The 27876-nt window shown below is 51.5% G+C and overlaps 1 protein-coding gene across 3 annotated transcripts in view; it reads left to right on the forward strand.

Moving 5' to 3' along the window:
- Positions 1–27876, forward strand: part of Nrxn2 (neurexin 2) — a 113742-nt gene that overhangs the window by 39033 nt on the left and 46833 nt on the right. For 2 of the 3 annotated variants that reach the window (XM_051145977.1, XM_051145978.1), the window contains exons 4-8: positions 7122–7166; positions 15245–15406; positions 16324–16762; positions 24751–25137; positions 25344–25547. In XM_051145977.1, the coding sequence (XP_051001934.1) occupies positions 7122–7166; positions 15245–15406; positions 16324–16762; positions 24751–25137; positions 25344–25547 (1237 nt within the window). The remainder of the gene's footprint in view (positions 1–7121; positions 7167–15244; positions 15407–16323; positions 16763–24750; positions 25138–25343; positions 25548–27876) is intronic. The other variant, XM_051145984.1, reaches the window with a different exon arrangement.

Here is a 27876-nt window from a genome sequence, read left to right on the forward strand (position 1 = left end):
GCGATACGTTCAGGTGTCACACACATTTTGTGGGAAATTCGGGGAAGCTGCTTGTGGTGCCTTTTGCTCCCTTCCTCACTGTCCCTGGGGACTGGAGCTGTCAGCTGCTGCTGTCTTCTGCCAGCCACAACAATGCCACACTCTTCACTCACATGCTATTTGGCCATAAAAAAAAATATGGTGAGCCATAGTGGACACAGAGTGGAGAAGGACCCTTGCCCTCGCAGCCCTCGAGTCAGTGTGGAAGTGTTTCAAATAAACGGAATAGGGGTTTGGGAGATGGCTCAGTGGGAAACAAAAATGCTGGTCACACAAAGACCGGAGTTCAGATATCCAGAACCCATATAAAAGCTGGGCAGTCATTGTGGCCACCTGTAACCCCAGCACTTGGAGGTAGACACAGGGGCTCCCTAGGAACATCTGACCAGCTCGACTACCCAGAACTGGCAAGCTCTGGATTTAGTGAGAGACTCTATTCAACAAAAGGGAGACTGGTCACCATCTAGGAACACCCAGTGCCAGCTTCAAGACTCCACAGCAATTCACACATATATCATGTGCACTCATGCCCACATGTGTGCCCACATATGTGAACACACACACATACACATGCAGTCACACCACACATGTGCAAAAACAAACGAAGAAATAAATAAATGAACTAATTAAAACATGCCCAGAACAAGGCCACGCACCTGCCGAGGGTACCACAGAAGAAACAATGGGAAAGGCCTGAGGTAACGCTAAAGCCACGTCGTCATGGATGCAGGGCATGTAGAGCTGTGGTAACGCTAAAGCCACCCTCATGGATGCATAGAGTGCAGAGAGTTGACCCATGTTCATCTCTTTCTGGAACATGTAGAGTCATAGGTGCAAGTTGATAATAGAGAGAAATTTTCTTCTCCTGGATGGTTCTATAGGATGGCTCAGAGTATGGGCAGGTCATGTTGATCCAAAAGAAAGGGCAATGGTCCACAGAGAATATTTGCTTCTGGGAGTTGGGTGTGGTGGCGCATGCCTTTAATCCCAGCATAGGGAAGCAGAGGCAGGCAGATCAATGTGAATTCAAGGCCAGCCTGGTCTACAAAGTGAGTCCAGGACAGTCAGGGCTACACAGAGAAACCTTGTATTGAAAAACAAAAAATAAACCACAACAACAAAACCAGAATGAAACAAACAAAAAACCCATAGGGCTTCTGAGTAATATCTTTCACTCCAGAATCCAGTTTCTACCTAAGGGCAAGAGGTACAGGAACCACATTTGGGGAATTCTCCTTTGCTTAGCCCCAAGGCCGTGCTCTGGAGTTGCAGCCCTCACACAGGGCCTGGTCACTGCCAAGCCGGTCACCTGCCTGGTTTCTGACACTTTCAAGAGAAACCTCTTTGTTCCTGTTGCTCCATCAGTGTCTCTCACTCATTCATACTGTGCCAATGTCTGGAAGCCTTTTGGGTTGTCATAACTCAAGGGTACAACTGGCATCTTGTGGGTAGAGGCCAGGATTTGAGTAATCACTATAGTTTGCAAAATGGTGCCACAACAGGAACCATCTGACTTCACATGTCAGTGGCACCTCCGGGGAGGTACCCTTCCTGTTCATCCGAGTGTGTGGAGAGTCTAGATGATATCCAAGCTTTCAACAGTGCCCCACTCCCCACAAGTTTTGTGGGTGAGGAGTAGACCAGGGACGTAATATAAGAAGTGACATCAGGTTGGGAGTGTGTAAGCTCAGTGACAGATGCTGACTTAGCATGTACAAGGCCATGGATCCCATCCGTAATATCGTGTGTGTGTGTGTGTGTGTGTGTGTGTGTGTGTGTAGGAATAAAGGAAGCTGAAACAGATGGCCAGGATCCAGAGCCCAGCAGCTTCTCCATTATTTTCCCTGTGAGACGTGAGTGGCTGGGGAAATGGCTCTCTGGAATGACGTGACCCCCCCCCCAAACCAGCTTCTGTTAGTTAGGGGAATGGGTCAAAGGCCAGCCCCAAAGACCCCTGGCTTAGGTGACCGTCCCTAGACTCATGTAGATGATCTTGGAACACAGCAGTCAGGACCAGAGGGATCCTGAATGACACAGCATGATCTTTCCTTCCCCTTTTGACCTTAGCTCTTGAAGCCATTGTGGTGGGCAGTCCTCTTGGGGGATCTTGGCAGGAACACCTGATTAGCCCTGAGGGTTCCCTGAAGTCTAGTTTTAATCCTAGACTCACTCACCTTTCATACCACCCATCTACTTCCCGTCACCACGTAAGAATATACAGAACCATTTTTCTTTAGCCAACTGCAAGCTTCGCAGACGAGCTGGCCGCCAATGATCACATGGTGTTTCTCTTGCTCAGCTCAGGCAGTGCCATTTCTCAGTATAGACACTTTCAGAATCTCTTCTGGGATCCCAAGGAAGGAGCTCTTCAAGGATGGATTCTTCAAGGAAAGTGTCTATAAGGGTGGGATGACCCTGGATAGGTTCCTCAAGGATGGAGACTCCAAGGCTGTAGCCATTAAAGATGGAGTCTGAGTCCTCAAAGATGGTGACTTCAAGGATGGAGTCCTGAAAAATGGAATCTTTGAGGATAGAGTTCTCGAGGATCTTATCTGCAAGGGTGGAGTCCTCAAGGATGGGAATTTTGGGATGCACTAGATGATCCAGACTCCAAGGATGAGGTCCTCAAGGATGCAGTCCTCTGCAGATAGAGTCTTCAGGGAAGTGCCCACCAAGGACAGAGCCCCCAGACATCTGGAATTCCCATTCCCTCCCGTCCTATCCCTCACAGCACACAACCGGCCGTAGATCCTAGATTCGCAACTTTCCAGACCTGTCTCCACTGCCTTTCCTAGCTCTTCCTTTCCTTTCCACAACTCTCCCAAGGAGACCACTCTCTGCTGGTGATGTCTAAGAGCTGAGATTTGAGCCGGCTAGTTGTGAGGCAAGTTATCCAACCCCCGGGCTTCAGATCTCGACAGGCAAAGTGGGAAGGACGGACTGGCCGCCTTGCACACTCAGCACACTGACTGGCACAACGCAGGCACCAAAAAACTCACTGCTGTTGTGATCACTAGCACTGAGGGGCTCACTGCTGCCCTGGTCGCTGGCTGCGTTTCTTTTTTCCTCCCAGTTTTTCAACTGCGATGGCGCCTTCTTCAAAAAGCTCTCCTTGATTTGTGCCATAGCCAGCTCTGTGCTTAGCTGTGACAAATCCATGAAAACTGTGGTCTGGCCCTGTCATCACATCCTACCCGTGTGTTAACACTGTGTCCGTCCTTTATCTCCATGTCCAGGTTTCAAGCAAACCGAGGCCTTAATCCCAGCAACTATGGAATCTACTTAGTTGTTTTTCTAAGTTGTTTCTCTGATTCATCTGTTTTCCCTCAAGAAGCGTTTCTCTCTTTTAGACAATACAGTATGGGGATGGAACCTGGGGCCTTGCAGGGCCTGGCCAAGCATTCTATTGCTGAGTTAAGTGCCAAAAGCCTGTACATTTGATATCCTTCTTAACCTAATTGATCAGATTTAGGAACTGAAGACCTATGTCCAAAAAGAGCAGGTCAAACTACTTCATCTGAGCACTGTCACTGGCTATGGTGGCGCACACCTAGAGTGCACGAAGTCTGGAGGCTGAGGCAGAAGGATTGATGTGAGCTGGGGACTAGCCTGGGCTATGTTTGGGGACCTTGTTTCAAACAAAAATAATGCCTAAAATCTCTTCTGTCTTCTTGAAAGAGGCTCTGATGTGCCCCAAGAGTAGGATAGCTTGCCCTGGCCCAGCTCAGTGCCATGCTGTCAGGGTGACTCTCAAATTGCACTGGAGTAGGTCTCCATGTTCAAGGATCTCATTTGTCTTTGTATCTCACCTAGTGTGTGTGTCGGGGGGGGGGGGGTGGTGTGGACGGGGAGGGAAGGGAGGGTCTCATATAGCTTTGGCACGTCTTGAACTTGCTAAGTAAGTAGTTCAGGCTGGCCTCAAACTCCAGAGATCTAACTGCTCCAGTCTCCCAAGTGCTGGGATTAAAGGCCTGCACCACCACCCCTGCCTTTGCTGAGTTTCTATAACACTTCTGTGAATGGGAGCTATGACTTCTGATTTACTGATGAGGAAACCCTTGATCCTTGCCACCCCAGAAATTAAGCTTGGTTGAGCCTGTCTTGGTGGGAGTTAGGAGGCCTTGGAACTTGAAATCTGGCTCAAATTGCCTCTGTGGGTGACTAGTGGCTTGTTATCCGTGCAGAGTGCACAGGGCCCACTGCAGTCTCCTGGGCCCTTGACATTTTTGGACATTCTCAGGTCTCAAGGTCACTCAAATGATGGGAGCTTTTTGGCTTCCAACTTGAGGGAGCAAGGCCATGCTTGTGCAGGCTCACAGGCCATCCTCAGCCCAGTCTTTTGCAGTTTGTGTCTGCAATCCTCCTCTTGGCATCTTTAGGGGGCTAGGGATGCACTCAAGAGTTCAATCTGGAGATGGGATATATGATTTCCTCAGCCGTCTAGGCACGGTGAGCTCTCCTGCTTTCGTGACTGACTCCCTCCGGCCGGGACGCCCTTCCCACTCCAGGCTGTCTCCATGCTTGTGCTTGTGGCCTCTAGAAGTGGATGAAGCATTAGGCTTTATTTCCTGGGCTGAAGCATTCGTTTTCTACATCCGGGCCTTTCTGTGTGGCCACTGTATCACAGCAAGAGCCTCCAGTGGATGCTCCATTCTAGTATCCGGCTGTAGGTGCCTCCTGATCCCCAGGGTCTGCATCTTCCTCTCCTAGGTCTAGAGGGCTCTGTTCTCATCTGCTCCGGCCCTGCTGTTTCAGGAGGGAGTAGAGAGAGAGATCTCTTGACAAATTAGGAGGAGGCCTGGGGTTTGAACTCACATTTCTTCCCTCTCTGTCGTGGTTTTAACCTACTGTTCTGCCCATCAACACTGGAACTTCCTTTGTGAATGCTGCCCCACCCCCACCCCCCACCTCAAATGCACACTATTTCATTTTACGAAACAGCTGGGAACAGTTCTTGGGTTTTCTTGTAGTGACCTTACCCCAGCCTTGACTCAGCCCTTTTGGGGCACCGTCAGTTTGGCTATGCCGAGGTTGATTGCTCATTGCTCTGACTAGCTGGCCTCTTCATTTCGTGACAGTCCTTCCTGCTGTCAGTACAAATCCTCTTGTCACGGCCCATCACCTCGCTCCAATCATTGTGCTTGTGACTAGACTTCTCTCTTGCTATGTAATCTGCTTCCTCGTACCCTAATAATTAATAGTGGCTACTCAGCACGTCTAGCGTCTAAATATCGAATTCTGTTATTTTTAATTATGTGAGTCCCTTATTAATTGTCTTAATCAGTTACTCCTGTGACCACTGGTTCCAAGAACTCTTTAGCTAGTAGATCTATCCCTAGAACACCCATCCCCAATCACAGTCTCAAGTTTGCAGCTTAGTATTTAACTCCACCGCGCCCCCCCCCCCCCCACTACTGTTTCCCTCCTCTCTGATACTCAGTAAAGCTGCCTCAGCCCTCTCTAAAGACTGGGTCGTCCTGAAGGCGGATATTGCCTTTGGCAATGGGAGGTAGAAATGGAGTACAGTACATAGAGGCAGGCCCTTCAGGGGACAGGGTAGAAGAACTCGGCTTGTAGTCCAGAGAAGAGTCAGGGGATGCTGACCCCAGGGCCTCCTCTGTGCTTTTCCCTCTGCATAGAGGGGCCATGAATTTCTGGTTGTGGGAAGTTGAGGTCCTGAGGTCTATGCATGTCCGTGGAAGAAGCCTGGTTCCTGGGAGACTGTTACCTGTTCCAGGGTCTTGAAGGGAGGCTCAGCTACTCTCAGGAAAATAAGAGAACATGGAGGGCAGCCGAAGAGCCTGGGGGAAGTTGGGAGGGGCTTAATAGAGCCTCTGGACATGTCAAAGTGGGCAGGCAGGAGGAGTCAGCCAGGAGTGGGACGGCATGAGGGGACAGAGGGAGGAGGGTTTGGGATGGTGTGACCACGAACCCTCTGCAGCCTGTGGAAGGCTAGCTTCCCCTTCCCAACCCTACCGTGCTGGTCGCTCACTCTCAGTTATCAAGGAAAAGAAACCCTGGAGTGGGGAGCCCCTCCCCACCAAGGACCCCTTAATTTATTTGCCCATCCTCCATCTCCAAAAAAAGCAGATACCCATGTCCCCTCCTATGCTGTCTTTGGCCCCCAAAGGAAGTCGCCTCATGTCCTTGCCAGTCCTGTGATTCTCCAGGGGCGTTGCCCACTCTTCTCCTAGCCTGCCAGCCAGCTGGCCTGTCACCAACCAGTTAACCCATTAACCTGACATGGCCACTGGTCAGCCAGTTGGCCAGCTCCATCTCGTTCCTCAGCCAGTTCTCTGGAAAGCCATCTGGGTGACCAGTCGGCCAACAAAGCCATCCGTCCACTCCTGAATCAGTGGCCCACCCCTTCTCAACCCCGTGCTCCCCTCTCCTCCTCCCCTAATTCCCTAACATCTCAGCTGTAGGATCTACTAATCCTTCATACTGGGTCTGCTTCTTAACACTGCCTCCCCTCCCCCCTTCTGTTGGAAACCCCCTCCCCCCGTTGCCAACTCTGTGTGTGTTACTAACACGCTTATAACCCGGGGGACCAAGGGATGGGCAGGGACAGGTGGGGCCAGGTATGAGTGAAAAACCGAACTAACTTTCTGTCTCATCTGCGGAATGTCGGCCATCTTTAAGTCTCTGCTTTCTTGGTCCAGTTCTTTTGTTTTTTGTTTTTGTTTTTGTTGTTTTCTTCTTTACTAACCAAGGTCTCTAACTGTTCCCCTTCTCTGCAGATGTCCTTCGGGAGGGGATGAGGGGAAGAGGAATCCAGAGACGGGAGGGCGGGGGGAAGAAGGGGTTTAATTTTTGTGTGTGTGTACTTTCTTCCTCCCATTATAATTTTTCTTTAAACACGTTTACTGAACCTGCGGCGGGAGGGTTTGAACAACCAAGCAAATACATATGGCTGTATCTCCTCCTTCCTCGAGTTTCACAGTTGGTCATTTTATTTTTTCTTTTCTTTTTCGTTCTGTTCTTTTGTCGTCCTTCTTTCTTTTCTTCCTTTTCTCTCTCTCTCTTTTTTTTTTTTTTGACCCCCCACCCCCACCCCGTCCCCTCCCCCTTCTCCGGTGAAGCACGCAGGGATTGGACACGCTATGGTAAACAAACTGCATTATCTGGTAGATATCACTCTAATTGTCTTACCGTTTGGTTTGCCGTGGGTTTTTTAACTGTTCGATTCTCCCACTTTTGTTTCCTCTCTCCTCATTTGATTTTTGCTCTTCCAATTGCTTTTCTTTCTCTTTCTTTTTCTTTTCTTTTTCTTTTTCTTTTTTTTTTTTTGTGTCCCAGACAATCTTTAAATTCTACTTCTTTTAGGTTCTCTCCTTCCCTTTTCTTTTTTCTTCCTTTTCTATTTCCTTTTTCTTTTCTTTCTTTCTTTTTTTCTTTTTCTTTCCTTTTTTAAAAATCCAAACTCAAGTCCAAAAGATAAAAACAAATTCAGGCGTTTGGTAGGGCCCTGCCCTGCACTCCTGCCTCCTGACAGGTTCCTGGCCTGGGAAACCTGGGGCGGGCCTCTTGCTCCTCAGCTCTGGTTAGACCAGCCGGATGCTGAAGCTTATTTTTATTACGTTCTTCTGTTCTTTCCCCTTATCCTTGGCTTTTGTTTTGTTTTTGTTTTGTTTTTCTCTTTGATTTGGTTTCTTTCTTGGTCTCCTGAAAATCCATGGAAAACACCATCCCATGACGCGCTACGCTACGCTCACTGTCAGCTCCAGACAGGGGCTCCTCAAGTTGGGAAGAGGGCTGGGGTTGCCATCTCCAGTGGCAGCCAGCTGGGCATGTCCCCCGAATCGGGAGGAGGATGGCCTTGGGACCTCCTTCAAGTCACCAGTCCATACCAGTTTAGGGGCTGCCCTGTGCTGGCTGCTGCCCCCTGCTTCCCAACCTTGAGGATTCCCGGCTCTGTTTCCCTCACATTTGCATGGCATGAGTGGTCTTCCCCCCACCAGGGATAGCGTCCAGATTCCCCCACCGCTCTGCTGCTCTGACTAACACTGTGTTCCACACTGTCTTTCTTCTCCTTCAGCCCCATCCCCTTTGTGTCCCCTGCCTCTCCTGCATGGCCTCTGACAGGGCTTGGCTTCCTTCCCTGTTGAGGGCATGAGAGGAGGAGTCTCAGCAGGCATAGGGTGGGAGCAGCTCTCCTTGGCCTTGCCAAGCTCCTGTGTTTGGGTTGGGCACGATCCTGGTGAAGGCTGTTGTGGGTGTCAGTGTAAAGGCAGCTGGTGTGTGTTGGTGTGTGGGTGTGACTGTGTGTAAATGTTGGTGTGATATTTAGGGGTGTTAGTGGGAAGCCGTGCTGTGTGTTTGGGAGACTGCTGGTTCTCTCTGCATGTGTAAACGCTGGTGGGAATGGGGGCTGCAGGCTTGGATGGGTTCTGGGACCTGCTAAGGATTCTGTATGGAGGCGGGCTGGTGGGGCTGGCTCTTCAGTGCAGGTGCAATGCATGACAGGCAGGGAGACAGAGAAAGGGTTGGGAGGGCCCCATCTTCCTTCCCTTGCCTGCCTTGGAGTGTGTGCCCTCAGGCCCTGCAGTGTGAGATCCCCTGGGATTTCCTCATGCCTGCCCAGTTCCGGCTCCTCAGCAGCCGGTTAGTCATTGTCTATTAATAATGCAAAGTGATTGAACACTAGGCTGGGGACCCTGCAGATGGACGTGTCTGCTCTCATGGGGTGGGAGGGGTTTGGGGCAGCTGCCTGGCTTGCCCAGCATGCCAGTCTGCCTGGCTGGAAGGCTAGAGAGCAGGGAGGTGTCAAAGCTGGACTGTCTAACCTGAGAGGTCCTTTATGCAGCTCAGGAGGCTTTACCTCTGAAGCCATGTCAAGCCCTTGCCAACACATTTGTATGTCTGTGTTACTCTTCACCCACATAGATGAGTGCTCTTGGTCAGTGCCTCCCCAGCCATGGCCAATCTAGTACCTTGCGCGGGCTCCCTGGCATCCCGAGGTTCAGGTGGCACTCGCACTGAGCCCTGTGCTGGCTCTTCACAGGCCCTATCTTCCAGCTGCTGCTTCTATGCACTAGTTGGTACCCACTCTGTTATTTTTGAGAACTCACCAGAAGCTGGCCATTAAGGACGGCCTTTACCAGCTCATGAGATGCTCACCTGGTAATGATGCTTGCCACCAAGCCTGAGAGCCTGAGTTCCATTCCCAGAGCCCACATGGTAGAGACAGAGAACTGACTCTTCCCAGCTCATCCCTGCCCTACATATACACATGCCATGGCTGAGTGTGTGTGTGCGTGCACGTGTATGCACACACACACATACACACACACTCTCTCTCTCTCTCTATATATATATATTCTCTCTCTCTCTCTCTCTCTCTCTCTCTCTCTCTCTCTCTCTCTCACACACACACACACACACACACACACACACACATAATTTTTAAAAACTGTCTATTAAAAAACAAAACAAAAAAGAACTTTCTTATTGCTGGACAGCCAACCAGTGTCTCTGGAGACAGGGAGCCAAGATCAACCCGATGACATATCCAAGTATCTGGGGAGATACTCAGATTAGGGCTCTCCAACCCTTCTTTCAAGTCTCCATGGTGAAATATTGACTACATGGGTCCAGGCCAGAAAAGCTGTTTCCTCAGCTCCCAGCAGCCTAACGGCGTACCTGCCCAGCTTCTACAACAGGTCTGTGTGAAGACCAATCAAGGCAACACATGTTCTGTGCTCTAGAAAGGAATTATAATTTCATTAACTTAATAAAGTGCTGGCCAATTCCCTCTGTTACCAGGCAGGGATGTTATGTGAAGAAGTGGTTCCTTTCCTGTAGCACACCCTGAGGAATAGGCATCTCTGGTCCCACTGGGCATCCTATTGCAATCCCTTGTTAGGAACCAGTCTCAAAATAACTTCATGATTCTCAGGATGCTTCAGGGATGTGGAGGAGGAGAGGAGACAAACGGCTTACTTCAGTTGCTCAAGAAGCCAGCAGCCCCACCTGGCTTCAGGGCCTGCAAGGTCCACACTTCCCTGTATCATCAGCACTAACAGATGAAGGACGCTATGGCCTCATGTGGCCTCAGACACTCCTGCAAACCTGCCCAAGGAACTGGCTCCTTTAGGCCCAGACTGAAGTGAAAAATGAGGTTCTGCAGGTTCTGATTTTCAAGGTATCCCCTCAGGTGGATTTCATGTACATTTGTGTGTGTGTGTGTGTGTGTGTGTGTGTGTGTGTGTGTGTGTGTGTGCGTTTTAAACTCACTTGTTAGGTCTCTTAGTATGTGAGCATTTCTCTTGGGAGGAGAGAGAGTGGAAAGACAGAAACGGCTCCCCCAGTATCTCCCCATTGGTTAAGCACGACCTGCTGACGAATGCTGGCTTGTAGGGCTAGTGCTGTTCATGCATACACTAGGGCCTCAAAACAGCTTTTGCATTTGGAGTTTCTTTAATTTTTTTTTTACATTAAAAAGATCTATTTTTATTCGGCGCATATAGGCATTTTGCCTGCGTGTGTGCTTGTCCACCATTTACATGTTGGGTGCCCCGGGTACTGGAGCTACAGAGAGTTGTGACTTGCCATGTGGGTGATGGGAACCGAACCCTATCCTCTGTAAGAGCAACAAGTGCTCATAACCACCGAGTCATTTCTCCAACCCACCCCCTCCCCTTTTAGAGACAGGGTCTCTCTATAGAGCCCTGGCTGTTCTGGAACTCACTGTTCAGACCCAGCTGGCTTTGAACTCACAGAGAACCACCTGACTCTGCCTCCCAAGTACTGGGATTGCAGGCGTGAGCCACCGTGCCTGGTTTCCTCTTTTTTCCTTTTACATTTTTACTTATTTAATGTATTTATATGTATAGGAAGCATGCCATGGTGTATGTGTGCAGGTCAGAAGCCAGCTTATAGGCACTGGTTCTCTTTTTCCTCCATTTGGGTCAGGGATAAATCTCAGGTTATTGGGCTTGGTGGCAAGCACCTTTGCTGGCTGAGCCACTTCCAGCTGTCTCCCTGGCATACATTTTTAATTTCTTTTTAAACTTGATGATGCCTGGATTCTAAGCAGGAGGTCGAGCTTGTCCCCACTTAGCAGATGGGGAAGCTGAGGTCCAGAGAAAGCAGCTCCCTTATTGTGTTGACTTAACTAATTGGATGCTCAGCCGGCTGGGCCTGAAGCGGAAAGCTGAGAGCCAGAAAGGCGAAATGGTTCTGAAAACCAGCGGGCGATAAAGGAGAACCTGGGATTTCTGACCTGAAGTCTTTTCCTCCTAAAATTCCTGAAATTTGGAGTTCAGGACTCACGGGAGGGCTACGAATTCTGCCGTGTCTTAGTCGGAGTCTGGCACAGAACACTGAGCAAGCTTAGCAGGTCTTCCGCCTCTGCCGGAAGCCACTTCTCCCTGCTCCCTGCTCGGCTTCTTCCCCATACCGCCCAACGAGGCTGTTGGGAACTTTTTTTGTGGATTAATTGTTCTTAACCATGATAAGCCTGTTGAGTCCTTGGAGAAAATGACGACGGGCAAGGACAGGCAAGGTGGTCTCACAGGACACAAACCAGCCCATTGGTGCAGTGTTACCTACATTGTCACTGGGCTCAAGGAAGTCCATTTAGCCACCCGCAAGTTAAATCAGCTGCCCTCCTTCTAACTCTCCCTTGAAAAGGGAGGTTAATGGCTCTGTGAGTTCTGATTGCAGTAGGCCCCTGGGAATGGCTCTCAATGGTGCCGTGAGTCCCCTTTTTCTTTAGTCTTTTTCCTGGGGGCACCTGCCCCATGTGGGTACAATTGACATTTGTGGTTAGGCTTTGGGCTCCCATCCCACCCAGCCTTCCTGTGCTCAGCTGAGGAGAGGAGGGGCTGGCTGGTCCACTCAGGTCACACGAGGCCCCTTGAGCCTCCTCCAGCTGGCCTCCCTGTTCCTGGAGAGCCTGGGCTCATCTTCTGGGGAGACGCTCCATTCATTACCCTCGGCTTCCTCAGAACCCACCGTCTTGAGTGGGTCCGTGCGCGTTGGTCCCAGGGACCTAGCTGTGGTCCTCAGTGCTGCACGGAGAGGCGCAGAGGAGACCTCCTGGAACCTTCTAGGATGTGGCGTGTGTGTGTGTGTGCGTGCGTGTGTGCGCGTGTGCTCGTGTGTGCGTGTGTGTGTGTGTGTGTGTGTGTGTGCAGATGTGTGTGGGCTGATGATCCGTGGTGAATGGCAGAGGAACGTGTGATGAAAAAACGCAGGTCTGGTATTTCTCTGTCCGTCCCTGAACATCTCTGACGCAGTGGTTGCTCCTCTCCCTTCTTCAGTGGAAGGAAGCTACTTCCTGCTCTCCACAGCTCTCTCGCCTCCATCTCTGCTCTTCCCCATCTCCCCTGGCCTGCATGTCTTCTCGCCTACTGGCTGCTTTTCTCTGGCCTGCTTGGGCAGTGCCTGCTCCTTAACCCTGCCCTTCTAACCCGCATGGGTCCCAGCTGCAGTGGCTGTTCTATGTGGCATGCGCTCCCTTTCTCCCCTCCTCCCCTGCTGGCCCCACCCCTTCCAGAAGCTTCGTGGGGGGGTTGGGGGGCAGGGGCAACAAGAACCCCTGGGGTGGAGGGGGGCAGGGGAATTATTCCCCTGTTTCCTGCTTTTACTAACGAACCTGCCATTTTTGTGTCTGGACTGATTTGTCTGAGGGAACAGTCGGGTTTTACTAATCTAAGCCATCTCCCTCCCCCTCCGGTCCCTCCCCCTCCACTTCCTCCCCGCCCACTGCCTTCTCTCTCACCCTCAACTTCTCCCCACCCACCTGGCTGGTCCCTTCCTCAGCAAACTTCTCCTGTCCCCCAGCTAGCCTGCCCCCAGCCCCCCCCCCCCACGTGAGGATTTAAGGTCATCCTTTCCCAACAGTGCCCTCCATGATTGATCTATATACAGTCGGCAGGCAAACTGAGATCCACTTCCACATTGGAAGGGGTCTGCTCCAAGTCAGATCCTTCTAACTCAGGGACAGGTAGCATGAGGAGAGCCCATAGCATGAGGGAGACTCCAGGAGGGCTCCCTGGCTTCTGAGGCCGTGTGGAGCTTTGGGACCCGGAGAGGAGCGATGAACACTTCTGCGCATGCTCACGTCTCTGAGGCCCTCTCACCCACCGAAGTCATAGGTTAGCTAGAGATCCAGCACTGGGTGACAAGACAATTTGATGTGGACCCATGATGGCCGTGTGCTGTGTCCCCTCAGTTGTGCTGAAGTTAGGGACATGTCAAGCCATGGTTGCTGGCAGCCTGGTTGGGTTGTGCCCACTTAGGCTCAGGAGCTGAATGGAAGTCCAGTTCACTCTTTTAGGACTTTCAGGACAGAGGAAGAGCCGCATTGCCCTAGAGAGGCCCCATCACCTGCTCACCCTCCCTGGATTTACCCCCACCCTTTCATTCCGGCCCCTTCTCCCCTCTGCCCAGTCCACTCTCTAATCTCGTTTGCATGCTTTTGTGACTAACCTCCCTGACCCCTCCTTTTTCTACCCAAACCCCACTTCCTAGTTTCAGGACAAGGTGGAAGGGAGAAGAAAGAAATGATCATGACCAATCCCTCCCTCAACACAAGACTCAAAAGCATTCAGACTGCCCCCTCCCAAGACACCCCATTTCTTCCTGCCCTTGAACCCAGTTCTTCTAGCACAAGGTTTGATGGTCCCCGGGAGGTGGCTTCTTTAGTCTGCACCCTGCTCAGCCCCACCCTATTCACCATGAGGCTCTAGCAAAGCACGCAGAAGGGGGGGGACTTTTGGGTCCCCCCTCTCTTAGGAGTTCTGCCCCACCCTCCTGACAACAGAATAGTGAAGACCAGGAGCTGGAAGGTGGCTGATGGCCTGTGCTGCAGACCGGAGTAGGGGACATCACAGTGTGTGACTGGCAGGCCTTTACCTCAATACTTTACCCATAAAAGGGGTACTTCTGAAGCATATTTGGAGAGCAAGAAGGGCTCTAAGCTGCAGCCTGTGGAAGCACAGGGCGGGGCTGACAAAGAGCCAAGTCCTTAGTGGCTCCCTTGACTCTCCTAAGGCACAGCCTCCTAGAGAGAAGCTTGTGCTACCACTGCCGCTGGCTCCTCCCCTTCAACCCTGTGGTTTTTGAAGCCTCCAGAGCTCCTCTGGGGACTAAACTCTTATAGGGACTAGGTAACATTTGAGGAGTAGAGAGAAGTGCCTGACTTCCTCAGCCCAGTGCCCACTGGCTCTCTGAACACCAGGCATACCCTGCTCTTGGCATCTTGCCTTCTGGATGAATGTTCCACTCTGGGAGGGTATTTCCTTAGGTTAGCCCTGGCCTCACTGTTCCTAAGGGTAGAACAAGAGTGGCATCTACAGAGAAGGATGGAAGGAGAGCTGGGAAGTCCCATAGGGCTGTTCTCTTCTCTGAAGAAAAACAGTGACTCACCCAGGTATATAATCTCAGCATTAAGGGAGGATGAAGTAGGAGGGTTACCACAAGTCCAAGGTCAGCTTAGGCTTTATAGCAAGTTGTATACTAGTTTAGATTAAGAAAAACAAAGGACTCAAAATATCAGGGTACCTTAGATCTTGAGTGGCAGAGGTAGGAACCAGCAACTCCTGTCCTAAGACTTGCAGGCCTACCTGGGTCTTCCCTCCTCTTTGCTGCCTCAGCTGCCTCCCCAGCTAAGGCTGCAACAACACCACGTCTAGACAGTAGGGCTGCAAGTGAGCCTCAGCACTGCCACCCACAAAGGAAGGCAGGCAGGCAGGCAGGAAGGAAGGAAGGAAGGAAGGAAGGGAGAGAGGCAGGGGGGAGGAAATGGGCTCTTCCTTAGAAAAAAATTGGGAAGACACGTGTGTGCCCACAGTGGTCTGCTGAGACAAAGCTGAGGAGGGTACAGCTTGCTTTCCTCCTCCTCGTTAGTGAGGCCCTTTCTGGAGTCTCCCGAGCACAGGGCACCTCCCTGGAGTTGTTTCTTGAGCCCATCATGACGAGTGCTCCATGCAGCCTTCAGGCTCCCTCCTGCAGAGTTTGAGCCTTGGGTCACACAGGGAAGGCCTTAGCCCACCCCCAAACCATCAAATCTTGTGCTGTTTCCTCTTCCTCCTTCTTCCTCTCCACTCCCCACTGTTCCGCCTCCAAGACAAACAGACATAAAAATGGGGGTCCCCCTCCCCCACTGCCCCCTGGTCCCTCCCGTGCCCGCCTGTGGCTCTTCCCAGGGCGTTGATGCCGGTTGTCTCCTGTCTCTCCCCTTCCTTGGGCTGGGCAGGTGACCATCTCGGTGGACGGGATCCTGACCACCACAGGATACACTCAGGAGGATTATACCATGTTGGGCTCTGATGACTTCTTCTACATTGGGGGCAGCCCCAACACAGCCGACCTGCCTGGCTCACCTGTCAGCAACAACTTCATGGGCTGCCTCAAGGACGTGAGTAAGGCTTGGAAGGGTTGAAGTTGGCCAGCCTGCCATGTGACTTTAGTTTGACCTGGCCAGCTGCCCCTGGCATCTAGTCCTTGTGAGTCCACAGTGGGATCTAACCCTTCATTAAAACCTAAAGCTATTGACTCAAATCAAGAGGCATCACCCTTTCTGTTTCCTTGGGCCTTGGATCTACCCTCCCCTTTGAGGATCTTCAGAGGTGTGGTCCACAGAGAAGACTGGTAGGCATGAAGGCCAACGGCTCTCAAACCTACCTTCAGGCACGTGTCTTTCACTCACTACTCTGTTGGCCGGGTCACTCGGGTCACTCGACCTCGTGAGCTGCCTGATGTATAGATGAAGGGTTGGTTTCTGCTTCAGTCATTGTACAGAAAACGGATGAATGATAATATCCATTGGAAGGTAGCAAGCAGGACAGGTACGTCAGCTGACAGGATGCCTGCCTAGCATACATGCAGCCTGTGGGTTCTATCAGCCACCAACGGAGCACGGTGGTGCACACCTGCAACCCCAGCAGGTGGGAACTGAGGTTCTCAGCTCCACAGTGTGTTTGAAGCCATCTTGAGCTACATGAGAGAGACCCTGTCTCAGAAAGTAGCAATAAACAGTAACAAGAGTTGCCCGTATTTTTTTTTTTTTTTTTTCTTGAATGACAGCTGAGCCCACAGAAGGAGCTGCCTTAGCCGGGTGTGGGACAACTGGAAGCCAGGACAAAAGCAGCAAGGGGAAATGTGTAGCTGAGACTAGAGGCCTGAGCCTTGTGGCCTGATGGTGCTAAGCTTGGGGCCACTGGGATGGGTGACGGCCCCATTGCTCCAGGGAGCAGGGGGGTGGGCAGGGGGCCCTTGGTAGCCAGACCCAAAGCTGCTGCCGCCGCTGTACCCAGACCTCTCTCCTCCTGACAGGTGGTCTACAAGAACAATGACTTCAAGCTGGAGCTGTCTCGGCTGGCTAAGGAAGGGGACCCGAAGATGAAGCTGCAGGGGGACCTGTCTTTCCGTTGCGAGGATGTGGCTGCCCTGGACCCTGTGACCTTTGAGAGTCCCGAGGCTTTTGTCGCACTGCCCCGCTGGAGTGCCAAGCGCACTGGCTCCATCTCCCTGGACTTCCGAACCACCGAACCCAATGGGCTGCTGCTCTTCAGCCAGGGCCGGCGGGCCGGGGCTGGGGCGGGCAGCCACAGCTCTGCGCAGAGGGCCGACTACTTTGCTATGGAGCTGCTGGACGGTTACCTCTACCTTCTGCTGGACATGGGCTCTGGGGGCATCAAGCTGCGGGCGTCCAGCCGCAAGGTCAATGATGGCGAGTGGTGCCACGTGGACTTCCAGAGGGACGGGCGCAAAGGTCAGGAGGCCTCTGGACCCTCTCTTCCCCCTGACCACTCTTTTATAACTACCCAACCTCGCAAGGTTTCATTTCCGGCTTAGTCTCCTCTCCCAGTCCTCCCTTGGCCTTTTGGTCGCTGTGAGCTGTCAGAAGGTATAGGGATCCGAGGCACGCCTCCGCTCTTTTGTATCCGTGGAGGGAACAGTGTCACCCACGGTCACTGTGGATGGGAAAGAGCTTGTGTGGGAACACTAGCATAGCGTCCAATGGGGAGATGTCCCATGTCTTGAAGAAAATCACTCTCACCTGCAACCCCAGCATTATTCGGGAGGCAAAGGCAGGAGGACCCTAAATTTGAGGGCAGTTTAGATCACTTAGAGAGGTCTAGAGCAGCCAAGGCTGCATAGAGAGTCTTTGTCTTAAAACAAAACAAAGAAAAGGGCTTTCTGGCCCTGGTTCCCTTTTAACAGAGTCTTACGTCTTTAACTTAACAGGTAACAGCTATTCCTCACTGTCTGGGAAGGCTGCTCCTAGAACCCCCAAAGACACTGGAATCCATGATGCTTAAGCCTCTTATAAAAGACGGCAGAGTGTTGTTTATCATCTCTCAGTCCTCCTGGGCAGCTTCTCTCTAGAGCTCCCAGAATACCTAATGGAAGGCAGATGATGGGGCTGACACAGTGCCCAGGTTCCAGGCGTGGTGGTGTCCTCCCATGTAATCCCAGTACTAGGGAGGTAGAGGCAGGAAGATCAAGAGTTCAAGGAGAGAGAGAGAGAGAGAGAGAGAGAGAGAGAGAGAGAGAGAGAGAGAGAGAGAGAGAAAGAGAAGATAAGGAAGAACAGCAGGATCTATGTTTAGACAATCTTCCTGTAAATTCTTCCATCCATGTTTGGTTGAATGAATGCACAGCCCAAGCATAGAGAAGCTACCTGGTTCTCTGAGGACAGACTGCGGGCTGACAGACTGTCCACCTTATTCTGGCCATCAGAGAGGCAGTGAATAGGCCACCACTCGTGCCTGGCCATGAGGGTTTCAAATCAAGGGGACAGCTGGCCAGGCTGTAACTAGCCAGGCCTGACCCTGCATTCAGAGTGGTATGGCTGTGGACGGCTTTTCTGCACTTCTGTTGTTCTAGCGGGCTCTCTCCTCCACCCTTCCCTTTCAGCCTCCCTCTCCCAGGCTCTTGTTTTCTGTCTGCTAATTCCTGTGTGCTTGCCTCCATCTTGTGGAACCCCAGAAAGAGAATTGATACAAATGAGGCCTGACACATTATCCAATTTAAGTGCTTATCAACGTCAGCTAAAATTTCTCATTCCTACAGCAGTCACCACTGCTGGCTGGCAAGGCTGACCTCCTCTGCTCACAGGGAGGAGGGGAATTCCAGGCTCCCAGAAGTGAGCCCTTCCCGTCCTCTCCTCTCCCCTCCGAAGAGAAAGGTCTTTAGCCCTTGGCTCTGTGTCGGGACAGCACAGTGGGTCCTCAGTGACCATCTCTAGGGTTCCTCACGGGTGGTCGGTGGTCCTCAGGCTGGACTTCCGTTCAGGACCTTTGAGCAGCTGCTTAAGCACAGCTGAGACCTTCCTTGACTTTCCTGCTTCCCCACACCGCAGTGATGGTGATTGGACCCAGGGCCTGCTCCTGCTGAGCCATGCCCACATTTCCCTTTCCTGGTTTAATATATTTTAGTTGTGTTTTATGTGTTGCTCTCGTGCCACAGCGTGTGTAGAGGTCCAAGGACTCGTGGGGAGCTGGTTCTGGCCTCCCACCTATTGAGAAAGGACCTCTCTTGTTTCCCCTGCTTCCCAGGGTACCCCAAGCTAACTGGCTTCTGGGCGAGTGTCCTGTCTCCACCTCTCATCTTGCCATGGGAATGCTGGGAACTTGGTCACAAGCAACTACATCTTTTAAAGAATATATTTATTTATTTATGATTATGTATACAGTGCTCTCTGCCTGCACATACACCTGCATGACAGAAGAGGGTGTCAGATCACATTATAGATGGTTGTGAGCCACCATATGGTTGCTGGGAATTAAACTTAGGACCTCTCGTAGAGCCATCTCTCCAGTCCACAACTACATCTTTTATGTGGGCTTAGGGGATCCAACTTGGGTTGTCAACCTTGCGTAGCTTGTGCCTTCACACTCTAGCCTGTCTCCTTGGTCCTCCCCCATTGTTTTACTTTTGTTTCTTTTTTTGAAATTGTGGTAAATTGCATATCACACAAAATTTATAGTCTTAATCATTAATCGTGATTGGGGGCATTGATTACGCTCACATTGCTGCACAGCCCTCACCTCCATCTGCGTCCCAAATCTGTCGTCCCAAATTGAAGTTGTCTCTATTAGGCACAGGCTCTCCTCTCCCCTCCTCTGGCCTCCAGCCATCATCTCTCTGTTTCATGCTTGCACGTGTGTGTGGGCACACATATGTGGGTGTACATGCCTGTGCAGCCCCAAGGCTGATGATGTTTTGAATCATCCTCCTCATTCACTGAGGTAGGATCTCTCAATCAAACCCAGAGCTCACAGATTTGGCCAGCCAGCTTGCTGTGGGCACCCCTTGCCTCTGCCAGGACACCCACCTGGCGTTTCTGTGGTTTCTGGTGATTTGAACTCTGGGCTTCACGCTTAAGCAGCAAACACATTAGCCACAGAGCCATCTCTCCAATTCCTCCTCCTTCCTTCCTTCCTTCCTTCCTTCCTTCCTTCCTTCCTTCCTTCCTGTCAGCACAGAGTCTTGCACATAGCTCAGTCCAGTTTTGGAGCTGAGATCCTGCTGTCTTAGCCTTTCAGAGTGCTGGAGTTATCGGCATGAACCACTGTACCCCACTTGTGGCTCTGTCCTCCGGTGCCTGGCCGTTCCAGTGCACACAGCATGTTTCAGTGCTGCAGTGGGAATCAGAACTCCCTTCCTTTCGAGGGCTGTATGACACCCCAGGCCACGTCCATGTCTTGTTTATCTGCTCTTCTCCTGTTCCATATTGGGGAGGGGGTGACTCTGGAGCAGAGGCCAGAGTGCACTTCAGTTCCCTCTCCAGAACTCTCCGCTGTGCACGTCTTTTCTTGTTCCTTCCTTTCCCTCCCTTTTCCTCTTGGCCCTTGCTGAATCTTGACTCCAGCAGTGGGTCAAGCAGGGTCACAGCAGGCTCTAGGGACTCTGGCCATAAACAGAGGGATGGATGATCACAGGGGACACATTTTGGGATCCTGTTAGAAGAGGGACCCAGTGGCGGGACCCTGAAGATGGGGATACTTCGTCATGAGAGAACAGGCTTGCGGGCACGGCATTAAAGGAGCCTAGGGCTGGTGGCTCAGCTCAGCGGGTAAAGGCTCTTACTGATCCTGATGACCTCAGCTTGTTCCAGATCCCATGGTGCAAGAAGAGATGTGACTCCTGAATGTTGTCCTCTGACCTACACACGCATGCGCGTGCACACACACACACGCACACCATATATATCACATACATATCACACACACACATCACACACACATCACACACACACACATATACACACATCACACACACATCACACACAACATCACACACACATCACACACAACATCACACACACATCACACACAACATCACACACACATCACACACATCACACACATATACACACACATATCACACACACACATCACACACATCACACACATATACACACATCACACACACATCACACACAACATCACACACACATCACACACAACATCACACACACATCACACACACATCACACACAACATCACACACACATCACACACAACATCACACACACATCACACACATATCATACACACAACACACACATATCACACACACATATCATACAATCACACACACATCACACACACATCACACACATCACACACACATCACACACATATCACACACACATATCATACAATCACACACACAGCACACACAACATCACACACACATATCATACAATCACACACACAGCACATACACACATCACACACATCACACACACATCACACACATCACACACACATCACACACACATATCATACAATCACACACACATCACACACACATATCACACACACACATATCACACACATATCACACACATCACACACACATATCACACACACATCACACACACACATATCACACACACACACACTCTCTCTGTCTTTCTCTCTCTTCAGGAACTGGAGACATCTCAGCCTGCTGTTCTCAGCAGCCACACCAGGAGGCTCAGTTCACAACCACCTGTAACTCCGGTTCCAGGCATCCAGCTCCTTCTGCCTCTACAGGCATGCAAACACACGTACATGTACACATAATAAATAACAAAAACAATTCTTTAAACAATGGCTTGGAACTGGAGAGGTGGCTTAGCAGTGAGGAGCACTTTTTAATTCTTGCAGAAGGCCCAAGTTTGGTTGCCAGCACCCACGTGGTAGCTCACATCCCTACATACATGCAGGCACATATGAATATATACATAACATACAAATAACTACATCTTTAAAAAAGTTTACAAAGGAGCCCAGGAGGCCATCTCTCATCTTTTTTGCTTTTTTGTTTTGTTTTTCCAGACAGGGTTTCTCTGTGTAGCCTTGGCTGTCCTAGACTCGCTTTGTAGACCAAGCTGGCCTCGAACTCACAGTGATCCGCCTGCCTCTGCCTCCCCAGTGCTGGGATTAAAGGTGTGCGCCACCAAGCCTGGCCTTGGGCCAGAAGGCTTTGAGGGAGGGACTGGCTTCTAGTGGGAGCTGTATCTGCAGAGGAGGCTTTGACCCTCTGCCCCCGTTCCCCGTGCCCCCTAATCTCTGTGCTCATATCCAACCTCCAGGCCCCTCCCTCTCAAGATCCCCACCATATCCATGCCTAAGACGCACAGTGGCTTCTTACCACTACTTAACCTTGCTAAGAGCTTTGCTTTTATTTCGTTCACACAGAGTCTCACTGTGTAGCCAAGTTGGCCTCCAACATGTGTCCATCAAACTGCCTCTGCCTCCTAAGTGTTGGGGTCACAGACGTGAAGCACCATAGCTGGCTGCCACTGCCACCGCTGTCGTGGCCTCATCTCTCTTCTCCCTAGCCCCCTCCTTTCTTCTTTTACAAGTTTGCCCAAACTTGAAAAAAAGACACATGGAATAAACATATAGGGCTTCCAGGTGTAGTGGCACACACCTGTAATCCCAGCATTTGAGAGGCAGAGGGGGTAGAGCTCAGTGAGTCAAAGCCAGCCTGGTCTACAGAGCAGTTTTAGAGAGGTGGTGTTCTTCTAGAAGACCCAAGCTTGTTTTCTAGCACCCCTGTTGGCGACTCACAACTGCCTGCAAGCTCCTGGAGACCTGGTGACAGTTTCTGCCTTCCATGGTTCCTGCACTTATATGTACATATTCTGCCACAGGCATACACACATACGCATCATTTAAAAAAATATTTAGACTGATATGGTGTACATGCCTTTAATCCTAGCACTAGGAGAAGGGGATAGTTTCAGGCCAGCCAGGGGTATATAATGAGATCCTATCTCAAGAATAAAAAAAATCTTTAACAAATACAAACAAGCTGGGCACGATGGCACAAACCTATGACACAGCACTTGGGTGATGAGGCAGGTGGACAAGAGGTTTAGGGTCATCTTTGGTTATATAAAACTATTCCAGGCTGCATGATGCCCTGGTTAAAAAGATAAAACCAAAAAAATCCTGAACCAGAACAACACACACACACACACACACACACACACACACACACACACACACACACACACACACAATACACGGGAGAGGGAGGGAGGCTAGACATAGTGACACATCTGTGAGATCAGCACTCTGTAGGCAGAAGCAGAAAGATTTCCTAAGTTCTAGGCTATAATAAGGTCTGGTCTATATAAGAAGTTCCAGGTTAGCTAGGGCTACATAAAAACACCCTTCTCTCTCTCTCTCTCTCTCTCTCTCTCTCTCTCTCTCTCTCTCTCTCTCTCTCTCTCTCTCTCACACACACACACACACACACACACACACACATAAACTCACACACACATGCACAGGGAAGGGTGCTCTGCAGTTTAAGATTACAGTAAAGGTGCCGGGCATGGTGGCGCATGCCTTTAATCCCAGCACTCGAGAAGGCAGAGTCAGGTGGGTCTCTGTGAGTTCGAGGCCAGCCTGGTCTGCAAAGTGAATCAAAGAGAGCTAAGGCCATACAGAGAAACCCTGTCTTGAAAAAAATCTAACGCCCCTCTGGGGAAAAAAACACACACACACAAAACCAAACCAGATTATAGTAAAGGCTTTGAGGCTCCCGCCAGATCCCAGATAGTTTTCTAGTGTAATCACATCTCAGTCTGTTTTCTGTTGCTCTAACAGAACATCTGAGAGTATGCACTTGTCAAGGAAAGCTTACCTGGCTCACAGTTATGGAGACTGAATCCCAAGAGCACAGTGTCAGTTTCCAGGGAAGCTTTCATACTGTCCTAACACAGAGCCAAACTGAAGGGCAGGTATTCCCACACAAGAGATAAGGGACAGACGCCTCACTATGCAACACCCTGCTCTCCCGAGAGCTTCACTCCTGGCCTTACCCACGAAGGAAAGGTACAGCTAGGGACCTAATCATTGTTAGAGATCCCATATTCCCTCAATGCCACATTTCAACTTGCATTTTGGAGAGAGCAAACCATAGTTAACCCACGGTCTTACTCTTTCCTCCCAAGGAAGTCTTCCAGCCCAGTTGGGGGAGGGAATGCTTGTCTGGAGTCTCAGCACTCAGAAGCCGGTGGGCAGGAAGCTCACCATGAGTTTGAGGCTAGCCTGGGCTATATAGTGAGTGAGTGCTACACCAGCCTGAGCTGCAATGTGAGACTCTGCTTCCAGAACAAAACAAGGGGCTAGAGACAGTTCAGCAGCTGAGAGACTGCTTTTGCAAAGGATCAGAGTTTGTTTCTCAGCACCCATATCCAGCAGCTCACAGCCTCTTGGTAACTCTAGCTCCAAGGAACCCAGCGCCCTCTTCTGGCATCTGCAGGCATCCTCATGCACACATGGACATACAAACACATAGAGCCACATAAGTAAAACTAAACTCTAGTTTAAAAAGCAAAGCCAAAAAAAAAAAAAAAAAAGCAAAGCCAAACGAACAAGCAAAAACAAACGAAACAACAACAACAACAAAAACCCAATAGCTGCCAAAACAAAATAAGACAAAATGACTCTTCTAACTAGGGAGCCCCAGGCCCCACTTTCTTCTGGCCGCCTGTCTGTATCCTAGGGCCGCAGAAGCTGGCTTCCTGGTCATCTTGTCTGCTGGCCTCAGAACCAGCTCCAGGCAGGCTTGTAGGGCTGACGGGTGGAAGAGGTGGGCTGTGGGGTCTTGCTGCTTGGAGGGGACTTGTGCTATGTTTCTCCTGTGCTGTGGTCCTTGGGTACCCCCAGTTTCTGTAAGCCTCATCTGCTGGCTCAGTACAGGATAGTAAAGGACCAGTGCCGAGGAGCGGCCATGAGACGTCAGTGATGTGTCTGAAGCTGCCTGGCACGCCGCTCTGAGAGCTGCTGGTGTTCGCTTTGGGTAGAAGGCTTTAGGTTCAATTGTTTCAGCCCCCTCCAGGTTTTCTGCCTCCAGCTCCTGGTCCAACAGGCTGGGGATGGGACTGACCCAGGGGATGATAGGACCCTTTTGAGGTGCAGGATTTTGCATGTGTGTGCCTCCTGTGTAGTTTAGAGGTCTCTTTTAGGTGTCTAGGAAGGGTCTGGACAGCGGCTTACAGCACACTTCAGCTGGCTGGGTCTGAGACTGGATCTGAGTCTCAAGCCCCTGGACTTGTGGACTACTTACGTAGTTTGGGTGGAGGGTAAGAGAGGCTAGCGCCCGTGGCCAAGGCTGTTGCTAATTAATACCCTTGAGCCCAATGTGGGGTACAGAATTGAGCGGGACTCGGTAGCAAACTCAGGACACCCCTTTCCAGACTGTGACTTCCGTCCCCACTGAGCCCCACTCTCCCTTGCTCCCCAGGCTCCATCTCTGTGAACAGCCGCAGCACGCCATTCTTGGCCACAGGAGAGAGCGAGGTTCTAGACCTGGAAAGTGAGCTGTATCTGGGCGGCCTCCCTGAGGGGGGGCGAGTGGACCTGCCACTGCCCCCGGAGGTGTGGACGGCTGCTCTCCGGGCTGGCTACGTGGGCTGTGTGAGAGACCTCTTCATAGATGGACGGAGTCGAGATCTCCGGGGCCTAGCTGAGGCACAGGGGGCTGTGGGTGTTGCTCCCTTCTGCTCCCGGGAGACGCTGAAGCAGTGTGCCTCAGCCCCCTGTCGAAATGGGGGCATCTGTCGAGAGGGCTGGAACCGATTCGTCTGCGATTGCATCGGGACCGGCTTTCTAGGTCGGGTCTGTGAGAGAGGTGAGGCCTGTTCCTTGTCCTCAGAAGGACTCCATTTTCCATCCCTGCTTCCTTTCCCTTCAGAGTGCCTCAGGCCAGCCCCAGCCTTCCCTCCTAGTAACGGCTCTATTGTCTCCTCTCTCTCTCTCTCTCTCTCTCTCTCTCTCTCTCTCTCTCTCTCTCTCTCCTTTGCATCCTCCGCCTCCTGCTCTCCACCCCTGGGGCAGAGGCCACAGTCCTAAGCTATGATGGCTCCATGTACATGAAAATCATGCTGCCAAGTGCCATGCACACGGAAGCAGAGGACGTGTCCCTGCGCTTCATGTCCCAGAGGGCTTATGGACTCATGATGGCTACCACCTCCAGGGAATCGGCCGACACTCTGCGTCTCGAGCTGGACGGGGGGCAGATGAAGCTCACCGTCAACCTTGGTAACCACCCTGTCCCGGGCCCCCTTGGCCTCTCCCTGGCTCGCATCCGACCTACACTCCCCTCTGTCTGGAGAAGCTGGTGGGGGCACCAGCCACAGGTGTTTGGCTCGGCAGTTTGGAGCTAGGTAGTAACACCCTGATACGCAGCCTGGAGCAGTGCTCCACAGTTGACCATGCTGTGGGCTGCGGACCTAGAACACAGCCACACACACCTGCCAGAATTGCATCTGAGTGTGATAAGTGCCCCCCCCCCCCAAGTCATTCCTATGGAGTATTGGTGGCATCTGTCCTGCACACACAAGATGGCACGGAATCATTCTTGGTCACTGGCACATTTACTTGCTCTTTCACTGGCTTACTCCTGCAATTGGTTGTTGACACCCGCTAGGCACAAGCCCATGCTTAGCTCAGCCCAGTGGCAGACATAAGGACTGCAAGCAGCTGGCACCTGCGTGCAGCCACCCTTAGCCCCTCCACTTAGAGCTGTCTCTGCCATGCTGGGTGCAGGTTCCTGCGTGCACTCTGGACACAGGAACATGCTACCACACACTTGTCTAGCATCTTGTGTTTGTGGCCTAGTCCCAAGGGAGTCCCAAGGTGTTCTGGGAAGACACCAGCAGCTCTCCCGGCAGGCATTGTTGACCCTGTCTTGCAGATTATGAATTTTTTTTTTTTTTTTTTGAGACAGGTCTCGCTTTGTAGACCAGGCTGGCCTGGAACTCATGGAGATCCACCTGCGTTGCCTCCTGAGTGCTAAGATTAAAGGCATGGACCACCACCCTTGGCCCAACTATTAGATTTTTATGTTGGCTCGGCCAGAGCAACAAAGCTAGTGATGGGTGGGGGCGGTTCCTGTGTCAAACCCAGATCATGAGCTGTAAAGTTCTGAGTTTGGGGTGGGGTTTGTCAGGGTTCTGGACCTCTCCACCAGAGTACTCACTGTCTTTGCTCTTGCCCATGGGCGAGAACAGTGTACTGGCCTACACATCCCCTGTTGGTCCCCAGGGCCGTAGAGGGTACTGTTAGGTTACCTATTAGGTTGTCATGGGCCATGGGCTTTGAAAGAGAGAATAGAGCTACTCAATTGGCTGGCTTCCAGAGGACTTCTTGTGAGGGCCAGCTATGTGCCAGGTCAGGACTCAGAGCGAGGAGGTCACCTTTCAGACTGCAGTGCAGGGTGCCCTGAGCGGAGAGGCCCTGCGGTGTTCAGACTGCTGTCGCACCTGTCCATCACACACTCTGAAAGTGCCACAGCAGAGAACTGCCCCCTGGAGGAGCCTTCAAGCCCCAGAGACTAGGCAGAGCACTTTGCATTCTGGTCACAGGGGAGGAGGGCTCCCCAGGACACAGAACTCTGAGCTTTGAAACATGGACCTGGACTCTCACCCTAACCCTGATCTGCAGAGCATTTCTGGGGTAATCGTGGACTTTGGGGGCCTTGTTGGCTCCCTCTGTTGCTCACCTGGCCTTTGTGCTCTTTGATCAAAGGTTTGCTGAGAGGCAGGTGCTGGGGTGGGAGGCCGTGTGGGTGACCAGGGCCTCTTGTTGGGTTGAGGTAGTTCCTCCAGCTCTGTTCTGACCTACACAATCAGCTCATTGAGTGGGTGGCAGCTCGGACAGGGACCACAAAAGCCTTTGCCCTCCCACCTCAATTATTCCCTTTATTACTGCCCTAGGAGGAAAGTCTTGCCCAAGGCCTCAGGTGCCATTTCATCTTTCTCAGTCTCGTTAGACTGGGCGCACAGCACAAGAGCCCCTCCTGCTGAGCATGCGGGTGGTCTCACATGGCTGAGTGCTCAACTCCGCTCTGTTGGGTGGGTCCGAGCCGGGGAACCCTGGTCCTCAGAGAAGATAATGCTTCCGGCCTCCTTGGACTGTTCTCAATCCTCTGGGAAGAAGCTGAAGTTTCTTTAGACAAGAGAAGGCATCCTTGGCCAGGAAAACTTATCTTGGTTGGCCCTTGGGACCTACAGACTTGCCTTTCTGTCTTCTGTGTCTCATGAATCTCAGATGTCAGAACAAGACCCAGAGAGATCTAGACTGAATGGCTCAGACTGATGACAGCCAATAGGCCGTGCCCAACACCTCTGGCTGTCCTCTGCTTCCCGCCCCCCCATGCCCCCATCTTCAGAGACATACGTGCTAAGAGCTAATCTCTAGCCTAACTCATGACAAAATTGAGACCAAACACTTGGTGCAGACACACTTGTCTGCAGATTCCACTTGGCAGAGGTGTGTGGGCACCAAATACACTCCAGTGTGGGCGCATCAGCCTGGGAGAGGGGCCCAAGTTGGAGCCTGGTGCAGGGGCTTGCTTCCACATAGCTCC

Source organism: Acomys russatus, chromosome 5, assembly GCF_903995435.1.
Source record: "Acomys russatus chromosome 5, mAcoRus1.1, whole genome shotgun sequence".
Classification (NCBI taxonomy): domain Eukaryota; kingdom Metazoa; phylum Chordata; class Mammalia; order Rodentia; family Muridae; genus Acomys; species Acomys russatus.